Source organism: Corvus moneduloides, chromosome 3 (assembly GCF_009650955.1).
Source record: "Corvus moneduloides isolate bCorMon1 chromosome 3, bCorMon1.pri, whole genome shotgun sequence".
NCBI classification, from domain to species: Eukaryota; Metazoa; Chordata; class Aves; order Passeriformes; family Corvidae; genus Corvus; species Corvus moneduloides.
Genome location: NC_045478.1, coordinates 107,150,975 through 107,174,654, shown reverse-complemented (window position 1 = coordinate 107,174,654; position 23,680 = coordinate 107,150,975). Strand labels below are relative to the sequence as shown.

The window sequence follows — 23,680 nt, the reverse complement described above, 5'->3', positions numbered from 1 at the left end:
TCTTTCAAACTGAGCATTCAAGTCAGCTGAACTTTCAATGTCATTTGGCACTTCAGAAAAAAACTTTATAAAATACAAACAGGTTTGAAAACCTATATGTCATTTCTGGGTAACCTCCTGACCATTTACAGAAGGATCTCACAAACTGGATCTTCATGAGCATTACATAAACCACAAATGTTTTCAATTAACATTGTTAAAGACATGCGTTTATAAAAGTCGTATTTGTGCACATTTCAGCCCTTTTCAAAGTCCCACATTTTGTAAAAGGAGATGAGTTATCCTAGCCCAAGTTCTGCCAAAAATTACTCCATATATAACATCTACTCAAAGTTTCAGGCTTAAAAAAAAAGGATTAAAAATTATTTTAGGAGATGGTTAAAGAGAGGGATGAATTAAAAAAAGTAATGACCAATGTTCATTTTGATGCCTGGAGTTCATCTTCTGTTGCTCATTCACATGTTCTTACTCCATCTTTCAAAAAATGCTCACCTTTGTTCCCCAAAGAAATACAGTGAAAATCTCTAGTAATTTTTTACCAGGTGCTGATTGAAATCAGGATTCCTTACAACTCACACAAGACAAATGAATTATTTGATCAAGTGAACAGAATTAGAAAGAAGCAAATCACCTATTTTATTTCTCTTAACGTTCCATCAATAGTCATTAAACCAGGTATCTCCTGCTTGAAAACTAAGAACAGCTGCATTCCTTATTCTCCTGAGTTTATTATTAATTATACATCTAAAGCATGTTCATAGTCTGTGTTTACTCTTGGGTAATTCTATGGTTTCTATGAATGAGAAAACAACAATGTGATCATTTACAAATAAAATAATATTTTCACTGTTTCGGCACCTAAACGTAATGAAAGGAAAAACCAGTCAGCTTATGCGTGGGTTTCTGTTTAGAAGAGTCAGCTCAGGGGGGAAGAGCTACCACTCATGGAGAACCAGAATGGGGAAAGAAAGGGTATGACTCAAAAGCCAAGGAGATGTATTACCTAAACAACTTTTATTGCTTTTTGGTGGACATTATATAGTTCTTTTTTTCTTAGCTCCCATAATCTCAGCAGTGACTTAGAAACCATCACAGCAGCATCTATGGGCCAAAGAGACCAAATAGTTGAAATAATGACCATATAAGAGAGAAGCCAGCCAGAGGAATCCAAGTGCTTTTTGCCACCTATGGAAAGCAAAGAACAGATAACTGCTCAGTTTATGCTGGCAGGGTGCAGACAGTGATTCCTCTAGGAATAAACTCCTTTGCAGAGATACAAGCAAAATTGTATTGAAGGTTATTTTTGCCTGATTCTTCATTTCCTATTCAGAAGGGTCACTAATAGTTATTTTTATATAATAACAGGTACCTATGCTACAGCTTGTGATGCATATTCATCGGGGTTCTTGCCAAATTAAATTAGTTTCTTCAACATTTAAAAAGCAGTTAAACTTCTAATGACATTTTCCCCCTCTTTTCATCAACCTATTTTTGGAGCAAAATAATGTACTCAGGCCTGAAGAAAAGACACTTGAGCCTCGGGAATGGAAAACAGCCACGAGCCAAAATGTATTCATCACAGGAGAGCTACGGGGCAATAAGGTTGTCATCTATGCACAAAAATACTTTCAAAGACGTAAACATGATATTAAAATCTCCGCCACTCCCTCCTGCATGTTAAAGTCACACACACTGCTCTATGCCTGCAGTTATGAGGAGTAAAAAAAGAAAATAAATCTATTTTGATGATTATTACTATGATTGTAGCATTAAGACACTTCAGAAATGGGGCCTCAGGTTAACACCATAGCCCATGACAGTCCTGGATTTTGTGTTACTGCCAGTATCAGAAATTAGGATTGTTAAAAAGGCATTCTATCATTTTAAGTAGTAACTCAAACCAGAGCTGCACAATAACACCAAGTACCAACTGGGCCATCTGCATCTCAATATCAACATTGACATCTATATTGTACACATAAAAAGATAGAGATATGCATATGTATGTAATATACTGAAGTATTTTAAAGTTCAGCAACTACAGCTGGGTTTCATATATATATATATAGATAGATAGATACATTAAAAAAACCCTAAACTTTTCAACACAAATGGTCCCCATTTCGCACACTTGGAAGCAGTTGAAAACCAATTCTTAAATTAATAAGTAATAACCAAGTACTTTAAAATGCTGCTTGAACTACCTTCTCACACATAATTTACTACATAATAGCATACAGTTATAATAGATATAGCTTACGATGCCTATCAAAGTACCCAATATCTAGTAAATTCAACACTAAAGGGACATTAATATTTCACACAATATTTGTCTACCTTAAATAAAAGGGAGACATAACACCACTTCAAAGGCTGGACTGTTATTGTTTTTCCCCCCGCTTTCTACTGCATAAAATCAGTTAATCAGCCTCAAATATTTTCCTTTTTATAACCCAATAGCCTAATTTGAAAAGATTGCTCATAGAGCAATGGAAGAGAAAAGCATTTTTATACAATTAGAAAATTACTGTAAACCACAAAGCTTGTTCTGCAGCAAATACAGAAATTTTTTTAAGTTATTAATATGCTGAGTGGAAAACATTTCTTTAACTGAAAATCTGTTCCAGGTTTGAAATATTGTTAGGCACTAGGTTAACTGAGTGCTGTGAAGTTTTAGGTAAAGCAAGCTTTTGAAATTGTGTATGTGGCAAATTTTTTTACTACAGCAAATTGAGTAATAAACATTCAAGAGAAATGAAAATCTAAGGTGTCCAGCTCCGAATGTGCAATACAAATAGGGTCAAATAGATATACGGTACAACTGGGGCTGTCCACCTGGACAAAATGCCAAAGTGCTTGCAGTGATTTTAGGATGCTTAGTAGGAAGCAGGTAAAATGCAAGCCAGGTCTGCTTCTAAAATCCAAGCATGGATTCCAGCTAGCAAAAAAAACCTACCAGCAGACCCCTATTCTTTTTAATAATCTGGAACTTCTTCCTTTGGCAGGCAAAATAACCAGCATGTGTTAAACATCTAGAATCGCTTTTCCCTGAAGAGCCAACCTATAAAAAAGTCACTTCATATCTACTGTACATGTTTATTTTCTTCAACCATATATCCTGCAAATATTCACTCATCTGTACTTGAATCCCTGCCACATCTCTGCAATTTAAAGGTTATATCCTGATGGCCTCAAACCTCATCCAAACGCCCATTCCCAAAACAACTCCCAGACATCTCAATCTAACAATCACATCTTCATACTCTGTTCTCCTGATAAAAGGGACTCAACCCTGACCCCAGATTAATACTGGGATGGAAAACCACTTCTGGGTAAAAAACAAGTATCACTCCTTCTCTTACCCACCACCCTGTATTTCACACTTCTCCAAGTCACCATCACCCAAAACATCTGGCAGCACTGGGCAGCCGACTTGCTGCATTTCCACACTGCTGAGCATGCCCTTTGTCCATTTAACATAACTTGTTTACTCAGCTCTCAGACTTAAACCCAGAAGCCTTTTCAGAGAGGGCAGTGACATACATGCCTGTGTGTTCAGTGTCAACCACCCACTTGGGGTTGAGGATGGTATGGGCTGAACTTCCTTGGGATTTTTTCCATTAGCTTTCTGAGGTAAGACTGCTAAACAAGCTAAAATACTTAAAACAAAAGTTGCTTTCACTCACTGCATACCTTCTGATGATATTAGTGTCTCTTACCAACTCTCTCAAATCTCTCCATGTTACAATCATTTTAAGGAGGGTTGCAAACAAGGGCTTGCTTCATGATCAGTTTTCCTGAAATTACTTCAAGCAGTTTTCTGAACATCAGCTTGGGTAAGATCTGTTACCTTAAAGGGAAAAAAAAGGACAGAGCAGGATTACCTTCCCTTAGACGCTCAACCACAAAGGTGAATCCGGTCGTTCGTGGGTGTAAGACGTACTCGTATTTTTTAAGTCCATTCTTCTCAGCAAATTCATGACTGCGGGCTTTGGTATTGGCTGAGGAGAGAAGGAGAAGCACCACTTTGTGTCACTGTGCATGCAGAGCTTGGATTAAATGGAATGATGACACGACAGGAACAGTACAACAGCAGCTCACACAGTACAGATGTAGAGGCAGACACAAGTGTGCTTTCAGTTGGCCATACCATGGTATGAGGAAGAGCCATGTGGATTGCAAGAAAAGCCTTTTTACCCTCTCATTTAATTTTAGCAAATAATCAGTAAACCTTTCATACTTATCAAATGCAATCTGAAATTTATAAATTAATAGTCTGTTAATAGCTCTCTGTACACCTCAATACCCATTCAACAGTAAAATGTGTTACTTGGCTCAGTTGCGTTCTGGGCTTTTTTCAACTCAAAAGGCACAACATACAGCAATGTAGGTTTGACATTATGAACACAAATACCTTGAAGTCAGTGTTTAGGCATGTTAAACTTATTTCAGAAAGAAAACATTAAACAGAGGAAACCAGTTAATCTAATACATTAAAATGGTATTTTACATCTTCGTTCTGAACTTGCCATGTTTCATTCATCAACCTGTGCTGCACATACCTACCCCATTTTAATCTTTTGACCAAGCACTTCAGTGTCACAACACATGCCTGCCACTCTACACAGAGTACACGCAAGGCAGCTGGAAAGCAACGTGGCTAGACCCTGTGACAAACGTGTTTCAAACCTCTGATAATCAAAACCCTCTCGTGAGAAAACCAAAAGCCTTCCAGGGCTGGTTGCTAAGAGAGGCCACTAAGCAAGGAAGACATGGACACCAAAGCAAAAACTTCTGGAGACAGGTGGAGAGGAGGCAATTTGTTCTCCTGTGATGTGCAGGAGGCTCTTCCAAGCAGCCTCAGCCAGCAGACAAATGGACTTTGCTGGCTACACTCAGGTCTTTACTGTGGGCCCTGCTGTGCCTCCCCTGGGGCCAAAAGGCAATGGACATATAAAATGTTCTCTTGACAACATGGCAAAAATCAACTTGATCAAATAAATTACTTAATAACTCATATTTATGAAGTTTTACAGGTGTTTAAAAGACAAAAATCTCAGCAACAGATCTAGGGAATAAAATCACTGCTGAAGTAATCTATTTTTTTTTTTTTAAAGCAGAAAAAGATCTTTTTTAAGGGTCCACAGCTAAGCTTAACAGAGATGGGAGATAAAGTAATGGAAAACATATTGCTGTTTAATAATTTAACAGAAGGGATATTTAGAGATAAATCCTTCCCCTTAAAATCCTCATAATTTTCTCCTGTAAAAGCACAATAGCACAAGTGAACAAATCAACAGCAGTGAGAGGTTTCCTTTTTGTTGCAATGCAACATTCCCCCATCTTTCTTTTTTCCCTAAATTACATGACCTCTTTATTTATCAAAAATGCTGGTGCCCCTCCTAAAGGTTTGTCTACCAATTAATAAATGCTATAACATATCAGTATACTGAATATTTTTTCCTTGTGACCTATTGTTTCCATGCCTAAGAGTGCTGCTTTTTGTATGTGCAAGCTTTAAGATTCACTGCACAGACTGCCTGACCATGTGATTTGGAGGAAAGGAAAGCTGTTGCACAGTAGCCAAGCAAGTGATTCAGCAAAGAGGATCCAAAGATTTAATTCTTGCCAAATTGCCAAAACGTACAGATACTTGAAAAATACTACAACTTCAAAAAGCATTGCTAAAATTACAGAATGTGTCAAATACTAAAATTACACTTGGCTATGTAACTTTAATTTATCTTCCCTTGGATGTATACATTACATCTTTAACCACACGGTCAGAATATCTATTTTTGCCTGCTCAACTACTGCTCCATTCAATACTGCAAATGACTATTCTGAATCAGCAAACGGGGACTTGCCTTGCAGACTCCCACTGCAATGGCAAAACTTGCAAAGTGAGCCATGAGCAAGATTTGGAATGGCTGAAGAAGCAACAGTAACCTGGTAATCATTAAATGTCCCTCCAAAAAACCAGGTTCTACCTCTTAGGTGTACCAGTATTAGCTCAACAACTAAAACTATTTTCTAAGAAGTGACACTGATGACCAAGCGTGTTCCTATAAAAAAATACCCAAATCAAGGGTTCTTTTCCAGATTCTGGGATGATTCAAGTAAAATGTTTTAAATTAATTTATTGCAAAGTTCCTAATGTAATGTATTGTTGTTTCCACAGGACAGAAGCAGCATCTTCTTCATTTTCTGCATATCCAAGTTTGGGTTTCACTTCAGAAAATTTGCAATCTGCATATCAAGTCAATCAGAGCTTTGAGACACAAGTGCCATATAAATCTACATAAAGTTCAGCAGTCTGAAAAAAAAATTCTAAGTCTTAAGCATCTCAAACTGCACCCAGTTAATGAGCACTCAGAAAAAACTCTCTCTGTGTGCCTGCTCACTAGCACTTTGCTTCAGAGGGAACATGAAAATGAACTCCTTGGTGTTTACAAAACATTCCTACTTGCACCAAAGAATAACCAAGGAGGGAAAGGGCACTTATGTTCTCTGAGTAAGACCTAATTGATGCTGCAAAGAAAGATCTGGGACCTCCAGTGCCCATTGCCTTGAAGTAATCATCTTCCTCTAAGATGGAAACATCCTTTAAGTGCACCTCCCTGCACTTGGAAAGAACTCACTGTAAACATCTGCAAAACATCTTCCAAATTTCCCTTTACTACACTGCCTTTCTGAAATGTGTGAACAGCTGGACATCGGCACACTGGCGAACACTATTCAGCTATTTCCTGACATTTGTATGCCTGTCTTGCCTCTGGACTGTAAGTTTTATATAACAGAGACTGTTCCCCTCCCCTTTTGCATGACCCTAGTGTAATGGGATTTTACAACTAGAATAATGCTCCCAGCTAATACAACGATCATTGTCATCTGGAAAAATCATCTCCCTCTCCCCTTCCTAACAACTATAAAGCCACAGGTCTTTGTGCATTAAACATTACTTATTACAGCAAGTCAGGAAGGTCAATGTGCTTTGATAATATACTGAAAGCAAGGATAGGGTAACCATTCACTCTACAAAAAAAGTAGGAGTGATGCCCTCCCTCCCCCTCCTGTAATCTTGGCATTGGAAAAAAAATCAGTTTCTTACTCTTTTATAACTTATGACTAAATGCTCTGACTGCCATGTCATCCAATGTAAGGACCTTCATGCCCACTGCTGTTTGGGATCCTTGTGCCACACACCAGTGCCCAAACCTTTGGGGGGAAATTCAGAGCAAATTCTGCTGCTTAACAAAAGGCAGAACATGTGATACTCCCGATTTTATGAAACCCAGAGGTTAGAAAACCAATCCAGGAAATTAGAAACCCATTTTTATATCCTCTGCAACTTGGGAGAATTCACACAACAAACGCCTCTTTAAAAGCCCTTAATCAATAGACCAGGCTGTACTGTCAGTGCTGCAAAACTTAAGCAGATGTCTTACTGTTCCACAGGCCAGTTTATAACAGTCTTAGGTGGAATAATAAAAAAAAGTGAAAGATGCCTAAAAACTTCCTTAAAAAGAGGAAACATATGTTCTTTTCTTCCAAACTACCAACACAAACAGCATCAAGCAGTTCTTGAAACAGAACCTGGAAATGCACTTGGTTTGGGTCTCCTCAATCCCAAAAGGCCACTCACGTCATTTGGTTGGCTACAGGTAATGTCCCCTATCACCAAACCTTCTGAAAAGTTGAGCAAGTGCTGCTTTCTAGGAACAAGTATTTTCTTTCTTACACTGTATTTAAGTCAAAGCAAATTTACTCCCCAAGTTTTTGCTCATCATTCCTATCACGAGTATTTTAACACCTTGGTTCTGTTTGCTGTTAAAAAAGAATAAAGAGAATAAGTTATTTTTATGGAAAGCCACCAGTTTATCAATTGAGGGTGATGCGGGACATTTCCAGAACTGCTTCATGCTCTGTCTCCTCAGGTCTCACACCAGCTTGCCTCTCCTCTGCCATCTCCTTCAGCTAAAACATGCACCCTCTCAGAGCATATTCTGTGGGGTGGTGACAGGTACAACCATTCAGTTTATTTGAGTCTTTAGACACTTCTGCAGAGCAACTACCAAACTACATAAAAATACAAGAATTTAAGGGTTCTGGCCAAAACGTCTTTTTTTTTTTTTGCTCCTGTGCCACCTTTGGTAAATTATTTGATTACATTTTTTCCCATTTTTCTCCAAATACCATTTGCCACACTGTAAAATTACTGGAATAGCTGAAAGTCAGCACTTTCTAGAAGCACTCCACTTCAAAATTTCATTTCAAGTAACTGGAGGAAGAAATGATGCTAACACATTTTCTTAATTTTTGAGTTACAGATTTTTAAGAACTTAAATTGCTTTTGCTCCTGAAAGCTGTGCATAATATTAACAAATCTATTTTTTTAGTAAAATTACATTTTTAGTTTGTGAGCTGAAATTTGATACTAAGTACTACCTTTTCCTTTAATTTCACTTGTATAAAAACCCACTGATAAAAACATGCATGTTCTTCTGTGACTTCAGGTTCTCTCAAATTATATTAGTGCCAGACAGTGAAAGAATAAATGAGTACTCCAAAAGTCTCTCATACTAAATAAATAAACAAAACCCTCATCTATTAGAGGTTTGCACAGAATTTAGAAAGCTGTATTGGCTCACAGTCAGTATTTTAAGAAAAAATGAAGCAATTTTTCTTACTTGTGCTACTTTCAACCTATTCCATGTTAGAGCAACCCCTACCAGTGCTTCTGATCAATATTTTCTTTGTTCTACCAAAGCACATCACATTTACTAGCAAAGTTAAAAATCCAACTGCAGTTGATTGTTACCTTCCATCATTCACATCGCAACACTCCTGCCAAAATCTGAACTCCAGCAAGCTTTCCTACTTGATTTTTAGCTGTTCCTCAAGGAAAAAAGCTCTGTGCAATCACACTCTGTCCACCTGTTTGGTCCCCTTAACTTTTGAAGCTATTGTCCCCTGCAAACAAAGTTTATCAAGGACAAGAGATTCAAAGATAATCCAGCCCAGCAGAAGCTTTAGAAAAAACTGGGTAAAGGGAAGCTTCTGAGAGTACAGATGTGAATAACGGAGAATCCAGGGTGGGGTCCATGGCTGTTGGTGTGCCAGGGCTCTCAGCACAGCATGCAGAGTCCATTGGGTGACACAGGGACTGGCGAGGGGCAGCCACAGCACACGACGCCTCTTGCCAAGGCAGCGGCAAGAGCTTTGTGAGGAAATGTCACACGGAAGGAAACACACAGAAAAAGGAGCAGGTGGCATGAAGAAAGGACCATGTACAGGGATGCAAACACAAATCCAGAGGAAATGAGGCTTTACCAGGCACAGAGCAACACAGCAACTTTTTTTTCTGTCACTGCTTTCTGAAGAATTACTACAAACAATCTTGTAAGGAACACCAAGAAAAAAAAAAGAACAGGCAGTATGGTGGGTTGTATTCCAGCTTTCTGGAAGCATGAAACTCATGGTTGCTTTGTTTTCTTCAGGGCTTCAGAAAGTCTGGCTACATGTTTACCGGCTGAGGGCTTCTTTTTAAGCAATTACAGTAAAATACCTTTGAGCTTTAACCTTCAAGTACTCCAGAGTGAAAAGATGGCCAACCTATCAGAAATAAGTATATAATTATACAATTATTACCTCAGCCCCTATACAATCCCGTCTGCAAATACAGTGTTCAGGGTTCATGGCATTACTATTTCTAAAATTTATTTACGTAGCATCTTCCACTGCAAAGTACTTCACCACCTTAAAGTCAGGCAGTGGCCCATAAATAAATACAGTCTTATTTTACATTTCTTTGAAATCTCATTCTCAAATACCTGAAAATATTATAAAGAGGAGTAAATCTATCATTGTCACATGGCCACTGAGAGGATAAAAAAATGACAGCAGCTGCACAGAGCTGCACAGCAATTCTGCTATTTAGCGATGTAGAATGTTACTTTTCATTTTAAGCACCAGAGGAATTTTGTTTTCAGAAGTAATTAGCAGTTCTGCCATTTGGTCAGAAAACAAGAGTCACTGCCTCTATCTTTGCAAAATGTTCCCTAGAATTTTGAGCAACTGTTCAGAAAAAACCCACAGTTTATTTATTATTCTAAAGGATGGAACATGAGGTTGCAATAGGTCCTAATATGTCAATAATGCAACAGTTCTCTGATAATAATTTCTTCAAAATGTTACATATATTATGTTCTAGCATTCTCATATGGCATAAATTTACTGCTTGGTCAGGATTAGTTTGTCAAGGGATTTTTCCCTGTCTCCTATAATATTTTAAAATATATATGAAGCAATATTTCCTGTGAAGACAATCAGAGAGGGAGAGCTATTTACTTCCACAGAAAAAGTCCCAGGGTTTTGCCTGTCTCTATTCATCCTTTTATGCACAAATGTAATATCAAAGTGGCATTCAATACTTGATGGCAAGTTAAGAGTGGTAAACACAGGACAGTTTATTATGTCAGAAGCCAGCACAGCAGTGCCCTACTGTCTTCCCTACCCATCACTCCCTCCTTCCCACCGTTCTGCTTCCTCCAGGGCCGCTCACACCCACCTGTGATGGTCTCAGCAGAACAGCACAGTTACTGCAGCTTTCCATTGGGCATTGTGAAGTTAAAGAGTATAAAGAGGTATAAAGAGGTATAAAGAAGGGTAATCAGAACCACAGAAATATCTTACCAAATGAAAAAAAAACTGTCAACAATCTGCGTTCGAAAATTTCATTAGAATTTTTTTTTATATTAAATGAAGAAACTTGTTTCCATGGTATCAACAGCATATAGCTGTTTAGCCTATGTCATTTATATCAGTAACTACAGCACAGAGAAAACCCTGTGTTTCCTTAAGCAGCTCTACATTGAGGTGGGAACATCCTCACCACCAGTCTTTTGGACTCTGCAGCACAAGTACTAACACACTGTGGCTGTCTCAGTCCACAGCCAAATCTTTTTTAAAGCTCCAGTACAAAACTTCCTCAATTCTTTAAAAATCTGTTGTCTCTCAGGAATATTAGATTCTTCTAGAGATTAAAAGGCATACATAATTCATGGAATAAATCACAAGCAATCCAACTCTTTTGGACATCTTGAGATGGAAACACCTGTTCAGAGTGTGTGAGTGCTCTAAGGAGGTGTCTCCTGACTCCATGAGATTGCACCTCATAATTATGAGAGCTAGGAGGAGACAGTTCCTCATGAACTCAAAAAAAAATATTTGAAGTGAGATAATTTCATAGAATCATAGAATGGTTTGGGTTGGAAGAGACCTTTAAGATCATCTTTTTCCAACCCCCTGCCATGGGCAGGGACACCTTCCACTAGACCAGGCTGCTCAGAGCCCCATCCAACCTAACCTTGAACATTTCCAGAGATGGGGTATCCAGAGCTGCTCTAGGCACCCTGTGCCAGTGCCTCACCACTCTTTCAGTGAAGAAAATTCCATCCTTCTTCCTAACTTCAGATACAAGATAACCAATTCAACAAGAGATATCATGTGAAGCAGTCCAGGAACGTTCAATGAATTTATCCTCTTTTAGGAAGGCTGATCAAGTGATGACAATTCCCTACAGCATGACAGCATCTGAATACTATATACATACCCATTTTAAGGATATTTGGAATACAGAAGAAAAAACAGCAGGATATGCTAGTTATTCTTATACCAATAAGAATATTTGCAATAAAATATGATTTGTGAATATATGCAATAGAAAGTATAGCAAAAATCTTTTAAATAAGCTAAAAGTTAGAAGCTTAATTGCAATTGATTTTCTATTTAAAGATAAGGCTTATCAAATCAGGCATCATGCTGGAGGCATGAACCACCACAGAACATTCATACAGTGTTTTCTTTTATAGACAACTTGAGTTGTCTTCAGCACTGGTTAACAGCTTGCCACTGATGCTGTAAGATACCTGTACTAAGGTAGATATCTGATGAAAAATTAATACAGGATCAAACTCATTACATTTACTCCTATGGTAATCTCAACATTTGTTTTACAGAGTTATTTCCATAATAGAGGCAGATACAGACTGCTTACAGTGCTTACACAGCCTAAGGAACAAGTATCTCCATGTTCCCCTCTTAAAACATTAGGCAAGAAATCAAATAGAATCATAACCCTTTGCAGTCACTCTTTCATAGCTATGAAATTATTTTGTCACAGTAATTCAGGAAATGGGAGCATGCAAGTGATATATTCCAGGTCTTGAAACCTGCTTTTGCTAATGCAGTGCATGTACAGTACTGACCAATAAAAAGCACTGTTAATCATCAGATGCTCTGAAATGTAAGTTATTTCAGGAAGACTGGCAAAGTCTCTCAGTGGAACTACGTTTGTGCCTCTCACATGAATCAGCACGTCATTTGAACATTTACTATCATTTCTACTACCCATCAGAACCAAGTCTTGCTCCTGCCTTGGACTTGCTTAAATTCTTTCCATAAACAACAAAGAATTTCTATGTTGAACATACCCTGAGAAGATGATAAATGCAGCCTACCTGTGAGATCAGTTCCTTCTGGAAAGATGAGGAGTTGTAGTGGTTCACGAATGTCACAGAAATAATCCAGCATTTTTTCAAAGTGACTCTTGTCATCTTCCCACTTTCTCTGAATGAAAACAAAGGCTGCAACCTGCATCGCCCAGCCTAAGGTTTAAAAAAATACACCTTTAGCAACATTTCACTCTGATACTTCCACAGTGTCTGTTATTCCAAAGAATTTTATAAATTATGTTAGACACAACATTTTAACTGCTGCCCACCTGCCCTCAACTCTGATTAAGAATGGTTACCTTGTAAAAAGAGTTTTGGATTGGTAAAAAAAAGAATGCATAAATGCATTCAAAATGCAAAACTCAAGTTACCAGAGGAAGAACAGAGTCAATGCTGTCCTGAAAGGAGGTTGTAGCGAGGTGGGGGTTGATCTCTTCTCCCAGGTAACATGCACCGGGACAAGAGGAAATGGCTTTAAGTTGCACCAGGTGTAGACTGGATATTATGAAAAATTTCTTCACCAAAAGGGTTGTCAAGCTAGCCCTGGGAACAAGCTACCCAGAGAAGTGTTTGAGTCATCATCCTTGGGAACATTTAAAAGCTTTGTAGATGTGGTGCTCAGGGATGCAGTGCTTAGGGATGTGCTCAGAGTTGATAATCTTCAAGGTCTTTTCCAACCTAAACAATGCTATGATTCTCTGAGGTGAAGCATTTAAAACCAGACAGTATCTGTTCCTTTGAGGGCTTTATTACATATACCTCCTTATAACTTTCATTACTCATAGAAAACACGAAGCTTTTCTTTACACTTGATTATAGAATTTTTAAAAATTATGTATACCTACCTGTTTGTATCAACAAACACAAAGATTTGCAGCCTGCCATCAAACTGACAACATAATGCAGTAAAGTAAGTGAAACTGCTGCTGAGCCTGCAGCTCAGGGTCACACCCCATTATCTTCAGTAAGTATTCTTGGCTCTTTTTGGCACAAGTATATAGTATGCAGCATACCACACAATCTTACAAGTTCTGTCCATTAGCTCAGACAGCAGGATAAAAAATCAGGGCTACAGCTCCAGCCTGAGATGCTCCCTTCTTAAAAAGGGCTCAGAAGAGCATGACATTGCCTTGCCACCGTACTTGGCGAGCTTGCACCTCATCAGAAAACCTGCAGAGAGATGCTGCACATCAAAGAGAAAACATCACAGCTACCCATTCTCCTCTTTGCTCACCACCATTCTCAAAGCCTGTTTTTCCTTTGCTGGTGACTTACAGCATGTTATTCTTGCCCTTTACTTCAGCTCCTCTTTACAGGATTCCTTTGTATTCTGTTCATAGCAGTATCTCACAAGGACTGTATGCTAGAAAACTACTTATTAAAGTCACTCATTATTAAATCAACTTTGTAAGTCACTCAGCCTGGATACATTACATTAACCTGCTGCATTATCTCTCCTGTATTGGTTAGAAACATTAATTGTATTGTTACAGATTTGTGACCTATATCATGGGCGAATACTTCTAATTTTTAAATCAGTTAAACAGATGGAACATGCATAATTTGCATGCCTTCTGCAATCTGGACCTAATGCATCTCAGATATCCAGATAATCAATGACATTCAGATAACTGAATACTAGAAGCGGTTATATGAATTAAGAAAAGAAATGCCCAGAATGCAGTCTCAGCAAATCTTTTCAAATCTTTTCCCTTTTTTTGTGAAAACTCTTTGTAAAGGAAACTCAACTTTGACCACAACATTTTATATGCATTTATGTACACATCACATTCCCACACCTGCAGTATCAAGAAGTGTCAGTACAGCTTTATTAACAGAGGCTATCCATGTTTAAACAAATTGTTTGCAGGAAAAAAAATAAAGGTATATTTTACAGTAACTTTAAAATAACTGATGTAATTTAACTATGCTATCTTTTGGCATGTAATCATGTCCTACTGCTACAATACACAGCAGGAAAATGGTGCCAAAGCTGTATTTGAAATTGAACTAATCAGGGCTTCATTTCCACACTAGTATTACATAAAGAGGACATCTTTACATACCAAGTGCTGCCCAAGCATTTGGTTCCTCTAGAAAATACATGGAAATTGCACAAAGCTGCATACAGGGAAGTTCAGATTGGATACTAGGAAAAGGTTCTTTACTGAGAGGGTGGTCAGTCACTGGAAAAGGCTCTCCAGGGAAGTCATCATAGCATCTCACCTGGCCGAGTTCAAAGAGCACCTGACTGATGCTCCTGATCATATGGTTTCATTTTAGGTAGTCCTGCAAGAAGCAGGGAGTTGGACTTGATGGTCCTTATGGGTCCCTTCCAACTTAAGATATTCTGTGATACTTCATCTGATATCAAATTCATAAAAATGGACAATGCAAAGGACAAAATCCCTCTGAGAAGAAACAGAGATGTCTTGACCACAGCATTTACAACTGTGAGAATGCAGATGCTCCACAGGACAGAGTGGAAAAATACAGAGATTAGGAAAGTTCTGCTGTGGTTTTGGTGTTTTCCAATCCTTCTTAGTCCTCAGCCCAGACCTTTTTATGTGTTTTACATAGGCAGGACACTACACATAAGTTAGTACATGGAAACCTGTACTGTGCCAAGTACAGGTACCATTTTATTGTGTGGTATCACACATCAGGCCTAAATTATTCAGTCCTTGTGTTCTCATTGCATCAGAGTCTGTAGGCTGAAAGAATGGAAGCAAAAAGCAAAATAAATGCTTACTTAAGGAAGCCTGCTGATACTTTCCCAGGTCAGCAGCTCCTTAGGAGTGATTTTGGACCATAACAAAGGGAATACGGAAAATACTGCCAGATCCCATCCTTTCTCCTACCTTTCTTCATGCAGCACAAGGCTTTAAATTATATCAAAACTTGCACATAAACTCACTCTAGCTATCATTCTTCAATAGCACTGTGAGCATCAAATTATAAACACCTTTAGCTGCTAGCAAAAGATGTTGCTTGGGTGACTTGTACTTTACCTGACCAAACTGCATAAAGCAGAGGATATAGTGCAGTAGTTGCCCATTTCTGCTCTAAGTGGTGGTGTTATAGATGGGCTATGAATAATTAAACAGAGGCAGTAATGTAATGACAGTACGATGTCAGGGAAAAGGAGTGGGAAAGGAGTTGGGAGGCATCCAGTTTTTAAGATAAACAACAGGTTTGATTTTCTAACCTTTCCAATAAATAACATCCAGTGTTCTGGAAGAATGTGTCTATCTTTAAGTGTTTATCTAATTACATAGAACAGTCCTGAGTGTTCAAATAAGAAGAGATTATCTAACAGATAGATGACTAAGAGTAAAGGACCCAGGTTTCCTTCCGACTTACTCCAGCACAGCACCCAGGGCCAAGCTATTTTACCATCTATGACAGTGGAAAAATTTCCACATTTGCTCATGCTTCAAGGCCTCCAGGCAACAAAACCACGAATTTCTGATTTCTGTAAAGCCCTGGTTCATGCAGCAGTGGGGACAGTGCCTGCTGTTCACGTGTCTCACCATCCCACCAGTGTGAAGTGGGAAAGGAAACCCCACACAGATGTCTGCCTTTGAACAAAGCAAAAGCAGCTCTTGCTTTGATTTCAATTCCAGTGTGTCTGCATTGTGCTGCTGCAGAAACAACACGTAACAAGTCCAAGATATGATGTGGGAGCCAAATGGGAATGCATGGGGAAACAGGAGGAATTCAGTAAATCAATGGGTAGAATGAAAGGTTTTGCTAATCAGTAAGATTTATGAATAAGCAGCAGAAGGCAGTCCCTTCTCATGTGCAGCCTGCAGTGAGATCTGCTGTTCAGTTTAGGTCAACATATTGTTCGACAAAATTAAATATATTTTACTCTTTTTGCACAGCTTTTCTGGTTGTCTAAAAGCTCCTGGACAACAGAAATTTTCCTAACAAAAGCAGCATTTACTTGACTGGGGAAAAACGGCTGCCTTTGGATTTGCAGATTCTTAAGAAATCATCGATGACAAAAACACAGCAGAGAAACAGCAAAGCTAAAGAAACCATAACAATGCACATCTATTTCTTTGCTAAAATAATCTTCTTATAGGAGCCGACATTTTGGATGACTAACATTGCTTGGGAAAGCATACAAAAAGCATCACACTGCACAGCTCTTGTTCAAAATTGCCAAACAGCAGTGCAAAAACCTACCAGAGAGAATAGCTAGCCATATCGACCTTTAAATCAACTTTTCAGAGCTGAAAAATAAACAAGGCGGCTTAAAATCTCTAGGAACACAGACACGGTAATGATATGTATCCTATCAGGATATAATTCTACACAGAAAAAAAAGTGCTTGCACAAAAAGAAAAGCCAGCTATTGAAACAGAGAGATGTGCTGTTCATCAGAATTCCCTTACTGCCTTGGGGATAAAGCAAACTCCAGCTCATGCAGGTCGAGAATTTGCAGCATTGTATTAAAAATGCTAGCTCCAAGTCTAAAGCTTTTTAAATTCTAAGACCCTGTATTTCTATTTTCCTCACCCCAAAATCCTTTAGAAGAAAACAACACTCAAAGCTGAAATTTCTTGAGTGTGTTTTCATTGCAAAGGTACTTTGGAAGTAAGCAGATACCAAGGATGGATGCGGCAATGAACAAAAGAGAGAAAGAGCTGAGTTGTGCCAAAAAAAAAAATCTTTGTTGGGTTTTGTATCAGAATTTTATATACATAACCTCAGAAATTAGACATCCCCCAAAATGTCACATCTCTAAGAGGGATATTATGGCTGATATTGAAAGCAAACACACACAAACACCCCTAAAGAAAATGGTATCCATGTATGTTACCTGTAGCAATGTAACAACTAATAATACTAAACCCCCTGCAAACAAATTCAACAAATGATTCAAAACTACAGAAACAAGCAGGAAGGTAAAAGGCCCAGCTATGGGGTTTGCTATTATATCTATTCATCCTCTCTCTTTTCTTCCACTGCATTATTCACTGGTTTTTCATAGCATTATCTTGGTCAAAAATAAAAGCCTTACTCGGTGTGCCTGAATTCAACAGGGTTCTGGTCCTGATCAGGGCCTTTGAGGCATCAGGGAACCAGACATCCCGGCTTAATAAGGGAAATCACTTGGAAGCTCATGATCCCACTGTACACAAATAATTGGGCCCATTAACAGTTTGTTACTCCAAGTGTTTTGCTGCATAAAATTACCACAAGGTGACAAGTACGCAGTTCTGAATGTTCCCTGTTTCAAAGATCCGTGGGTATTGAAAAGATGCTGGCACATAGAAAATCACACAGGAAGCCAGGGCATAAAGTTACTGTGCATATTCACTGCTGAGTTTTAATCAGTATAGACTGATAAGCATGTTTCTGCAAATTCAATTAGAATTGGGCATTTTGCTGTTGTTCCTATTTCCTAGATAGTTTTATGTCTAAAAGCCCAAAGCAATTTTTTTCCTTTTTTTTATGTTTAATGTAATGGTTTGAGTGCACAAACTAGGAAAATAAAGAAAAAAATGCTTCTTGAAACAATCTTGTAAAGCACAATCTCTGCTCCTGGCAAGTTTTCTTTAAACATGCTCTTTTCCAATAATTTAGTTAATAGGAGTATAATGAATTGAATGATTACTACCTGATTGGGTGAATTCTTTCGAGCAAATTACAAGATAAACTAAGACATAAAATTCACCAATATAAATTCACAGTAGTGTTCCTTGTTTTATAGTGAATCATCTAATTTAGTCTATTTGTTAATTTGATTCCATCTATTTGTGAGGTGTCCATTTAAAAACCACCATGCTTTTGCTACTGCCTTGCCCTATCAGATTCTGAATATTAATCTACATGGGTTTAAAATTATTTTTACAGTCATGTCCAGTTTATATATTTCATACATATACATCCCATGTAGTCTACCATGTATCCTGCAGATAATCATCTCTTCCAATGTATGTGAAGCCTAAACCTTTTTTTCCTTGTTCTCATGCATTTGTTTCAGTACCAAATTATTCCAAATTTTATGTCCATTTCAGTCACATTCAAATATTAACACTTTCTGCATTTCCTGTACTCTGCTTCATTCTCTTGTGGAAGAATATAGTATGTGCCAGTACAAACCCCTGCTTTAGCTTATTGTTTACTTACAACACAATAAGAAGCTTCTTCAAACAAGGTTTGCAGTACAAGATTTCCTCGTCAGGACAAGAACAATGCTGTCAACGAGCTAGTCAGATACAGTGGCCTGTGTCTCACCTGTGAAAACACAACTGTGGAACCTTCTAGAAAGAATATTCCATTGAATAATTGGTATCTCGCAGCCAAGGAACACACACAGAGTGTGTGAAAGCATCTGGGAAAAACTCATTACAGTAGTAGCAGGATATGTATGTATATAAAGCATCCAGAGATAGACCATTTTCTTGGAAAGTATTCTTTTAATATTCAGTGCCTTAATTGTGGTTCAGAAGGATGTTATTTGGACACTTCATATTTGAAAATTCATTTCATTTCCTAAATTATGCCATTTTAATAGAATATGGACAATTAGATGATTAACTCTACCATTATATTAGTGCTGTTCACAAAATGCTATAAATGTCATCATGGACTATTAAACTGCTTCAGTTACAGTATCCATCTTAAAATAATACTTTGAATTTTATTTGATTTGATGCACTGTGTAAGATCAGAACAACATAACATAACATCACTCAAAAGTAAAGCAAACTAAAGCAAAGGCTCTGGGATGGCTGGAAAGTTGCTTTTTCTGATGCATTTTAAAAATACATCAATACAGTGAAACAGCACATGAAAACCTAAATATTAAAAGAGATGAGTCTTGCCCAATACGTATCTGGAGAAAAGCCCCACGTCACTCTAAAATCTCCAAAGACATGAAGAAAACAACCTCCAGTTGTGAGACTGTGAGGAAGAACAAGCAGGCTCTACCAAAGTGTGAGACTCCCCCACAGATGTGTCATCTGAACTGCCAGTCAGGAATGGGGAGAGATTCTACAAATGAAATAGCTCTTCCAAAGGCCTGCATCCTCTTCAGATGCTCCATCTCCTCCATGGAGGGCCGTGCAGGTAACCCAGCCTGAGGAGCTGAGCTGTACAGATGCTGCATAACCCACTGATAACAGCAAAGGAATGCAAGTTGGGAAAACGCACCAACCGAATTCTGCTCTTATTTGTTCTGTGAGCTTGGACAAAACAACCTCTCCCTCTATCACTTATTGTTTATAAAATGGGGAGAATGAAAGAAGTTAGCATCTGATCTCACACTTCTGATGTGCATTTTGGAGAGGCAAAGGGGTAGAGAACAAATGGAGTCCTTACTACATAGAAAGGATAAGGAAAGTTTAATGGAACATAGGCGAGTTGGCTTTGGTTGTGGGATTTTTTTTTTCCCTGACGGGGTGGGAGAAACTTCTTATGCCTTTGCTGGATAAGACAAGCTGGGAAACAGGCCCCTAAGCTTTTCTTCCTTACAAAAGAAAAAAAAATAGCATATAAAGTTACAGCCAACTTAAGCTGCATTTCTGGTGCAAAGTAATAATCCTTCATTCACACTTAAAACTTCTTCAAGAGAGTCTTCACCCGGAAAAACTGGCAGAATAACAATTGTGCTTGCCATTAGAGAGCATACTTTTCAACTTCTACTCTCAAAATCACGTAGGATAACAACTCTATGGTAATTAAGTCTGGCAGCTCGTAATTGAATTGCTAGAAGACAAAACATCACAGCTCCTCAAAATTCTCAGCCTATTTTAATGTAAGATACTTGACACAGGAACTATACTATAAAGTTCAGTAGGCTACAGTTTAAATGTTTTAAACTAATACGCTCTGTTGGTAAGAACTTTAATGTAAATCCAGCTATAGCCTGAACAAAGAAGCTTTATGCTGCAGCATTTCCATCCCTACCTATGGAAGTAGCTGTGGCAGCACGAACACTTCCATGCCAGTATAAATGTGTACAGATCCTCCACAGCACGCTGCTTTAGCTATACTCCAATTGAGTTAAGTGTTAAAATTTTCTAGGCTTAGTGACAACAATATTTTACTTCATGGTAGCTGATCCATCATAGCTGTCGGTGTGCATGCTCTTAGCCCGTGGCAAAGGCAGGATAATTTGAGTTGTTTTGCCCTGCTTCATTGAAAACTAAGATGACTCAAATTACTTTGAGCTTGCTTCAGGCGAGGCTCGCACACTTGGACAGCTATAATGGATCAACTGACGTGTAGTAAAAGATTGGTGGGGCTAAGCCCAGTGCTGAAATAGAGCAAACGTCCTTTTTTTTCCCCTGGTACTTAACTTGAGCCTTTGAGAGCTACAACATGTGAGTGAACAGATGAGTGAAAAACAACTAAAAAGCTCCTACATCTTGCAATCTTCTCTGAGAGCAGTGTTAGCCACAGAATAACTTGAATCCAGAGATAAAGATCTGGACAGTCACTCGGTTATCTTTGCTCCTAACTACTCCAGGCTTGTCAGCTTTGCTTGTTCTCCTCTTTTTTCTTTGTCACCTTGTCTTTTCCTTACCTGTTCCTGTCCCAGTGTGCTTCAGCTATAATTCCCTCCTTTAGCAGCCTTAGTGAGCCTTTGCAAAACAGGGAAGTCTTCAAGATATGTCCATCAATGGTGCCTGCAACACCTGCATACTTTACATTTGTACACTGAATTATGATGGTATTTATCTTTTCCATCTGCACTAAGCAAAACTAGAACTAATATTATCTCATGTGGCATCCATGCACTGACATTAGTCCCTCTGGTTACCCTCTCTCACTTTTCCAAAAATTTATCTGATAGTGCTCAAATTAACCCCAAATTTCAATTTATTTTTCACATACATGTTGAGGCACATTTAACCACTAAAATTCAAATATTAGTTGAAGCTCATCCAAAACATTTTGTCCATCATTAAAACACATACCTCTTTCCAGTGAAGTCTTACTGGTTATCACAAGAAGACTTTCACAAATGAAACTATTAAGAAAAAATCAAAACTATCTCCTGGTCATTATCTTGTCATCTAACACTGACATCTAACATACCTTGTATGTTCCTTGGTACCTACTAGAACAGTATTCCATAGCACATTCTGAACATGACTGCACCATGATCGGTATCACTTCCAAAACCACTCCTCATTAATTGAGAATAGATGAGAATATTAATTGTTCCTATCCATTACAAGTACTGTAGAGAAGCCCTATCATGTCAGACCATGCAGGAAACTGTCAATGCCATTAGAAATTCTCCTTGAAAACTGATACTGCAGAATGTGTCAGTAGCTTCTGATGATGTCAGATGAGAAACTGCAGCAACAGCCAAGAGCAGAGTAGTGCTCCCTCGAGACACCAGCTTTGGCAAGATGTACTGAAATGCAGCAAGAATGTTTCTGAAATTGAGATTACTGAAACGTAATATCTCTTTTTGAAAACTTTACTGCACACAATTCATCAAGTCAAAGCTACAGTTCCAGGAAGAAAGGACCATCTGTTTTTCTTTGGACTTCTTTTTTTAAAGCTCACCTTTAATCAATTTTAAGGTTTTTTTCATACACTGGAATGCAAAGAATTAATAACTTAAGAACTAGATAAATGACTCAATGTGTCTCCTTGAAATACTGAATCCTCTGATTTTAATTATAATTAACTAGAAAATAACTGCCTATTTGTAATACAGACTCATTAAATCTGATACCTTTACACTTTTAACCTACAAAAGGGGCCAGAAGAACTCTGGATCTATTTCCATTCCCAGCTTTGCCCTTCACCTATCATATGTGCCATTGGAAAGAGCATAATCTCTCACAGACCTATTTTTACACCCAAATGGGAAACTACTTATGACAACAAACCTGCTATGCTGAGTACAGTAAGGCTTTCAGAAATATGGATATGGAAGATTTGCATTACAAACCTTATCTTAAACATAATTTTAACTTTAATGCTTGTTTAAAAAAAAATAAAGCCTTTGAAAGATCACCAAAATATTGCACTGAAAGAAATATGGCATATTCACTCAAATACTTCTGAAACTCCAAGCATGACTACCACTAGTTTACGATTTATTAGAAGTTACATTTAGCCAGTATATCAAACTTCCCTAATCCTATACACTTGACTATGTACAAATAATCCATATAAATATATGAAAAGATAAAACTGAAAGACATGATGAGAGTAGCTCCTTGAATTTCCACAAATATTATATCTTAAATGACCAACATCTAAATATCAATAACATGCAGTGCACTGAAATTGTCTGGTTGATTTCCAAGTGATCTTCTGGCTTTTACAAGCTCATAAAATGGAACTTTTAGTTAAAAACCACAGGACACAAAAAACAAACCCAAAACCTGATAAACACTTCTTAAGGGTCTATCACATAACACAGCAAGGCTGGGAGCAGTAAGTGGGAGAAATTCTACTGTCACTGATGAGATTCAGGGTTGTCCTTTTTAGACACTATTCTCTGCAGTGATCCTGCCCCAACAAACTTCATACAGATTCATCTTTTTGCATCAATCTTCATTTAATCCAGGAGTGCCACTTTCCAACAATACTCTATTTACATGGCTATACAGAATACTTTATTTTTGCAAGAAAATGCCACCCAAACCACAGCCTGACTGAACACAGACACATGTATTTCTAAGGCCTGTTTTTAGATACACTGTGATAAAGCAGAAGCTTATCTTTCAGAATTTTAGGACATTATGGCTTCAGTGAAGGATGCAGTTTAGCTGAATTCCCTTCCTGTGACTAATAACCCAACAATAACAGTTTACTGAAAAATAAGCTATAATTCACAAAATCGCAAAGAGAGTCCTCAAAGTCCATGTATTGTGGACCATTCTTGGGGATCTGGCATAAAAATAGTGGTTTATAACACTCCAGACCCAGGTGTCAGCTCTACCACCAGAAATTGTCATCCTGTAATGCAAACAAGAGGAGCAAATGTCTGCCTGCATCATCTCTACATCACAAAGTGGAGTACGAGCCCAGAATTTTGTTAGCAGCTTAAGCTGCTACATCAGAACAAAGATGGCATCGTGGTCTGTCAATATTGACCTGACACAGATCCATCTGCCTGAGCCCACTGATCAAATCTATTAGATGTGCTCAGTTTATGCAGAGAACTGAGAATTGAT

At 38.1% G+C, this 23,680-nt stretch overlaps 1 protein-coding gene and 1 long non-coding RNA gene across 5 annotated transcripts in view; both read right to left on the bottom strand.

Annotated features, from left to right (window-relative positions):
- LCLAT1 (lysocardiolipin acyltransferase 1) overlaps positions 1 to 23,680 on the bottom strand; it is a 113,163-nt gene that overhangs the window by 47,454 nt on the left and 42,029 nt on the right. For 3 of the 4 annotated variants that reach the window (XM_032103244.1, XM_032103242.1, XM_032103245.1), the window contains 2 exons: positions 12,522 to 12,668; positions 3,885 to 4,001 (listed from right to left, as the gene is read on the bottom strand). In XM_032103244.1, the coding sequence (XP_031959135.1) occupies positions 3,885 to 4,001; positions 12,522 to 12,668 (264 nt within the window). The remainder of the gene's footprint in view (positions 1 to 3,884; positions 4,002 to 12,521; positions 12,669 to 23,680) is intronic. The other variant, XM_032103246.1, reaches the window with a different exon arrangement.
- On the bottom strand, positions 8,123 to 11,241 carry LOC116441399. The gene is made up of 2 exons (XR_004239055.1): positions 10,571 to 11,241; positions 8,123 to 9,615 (listed from the first exon to the last, which is right to left on the bottom strand). It is a non-coding gene; the product is annotated as an uncharacterized LOC116441399 (long non-coding RNA).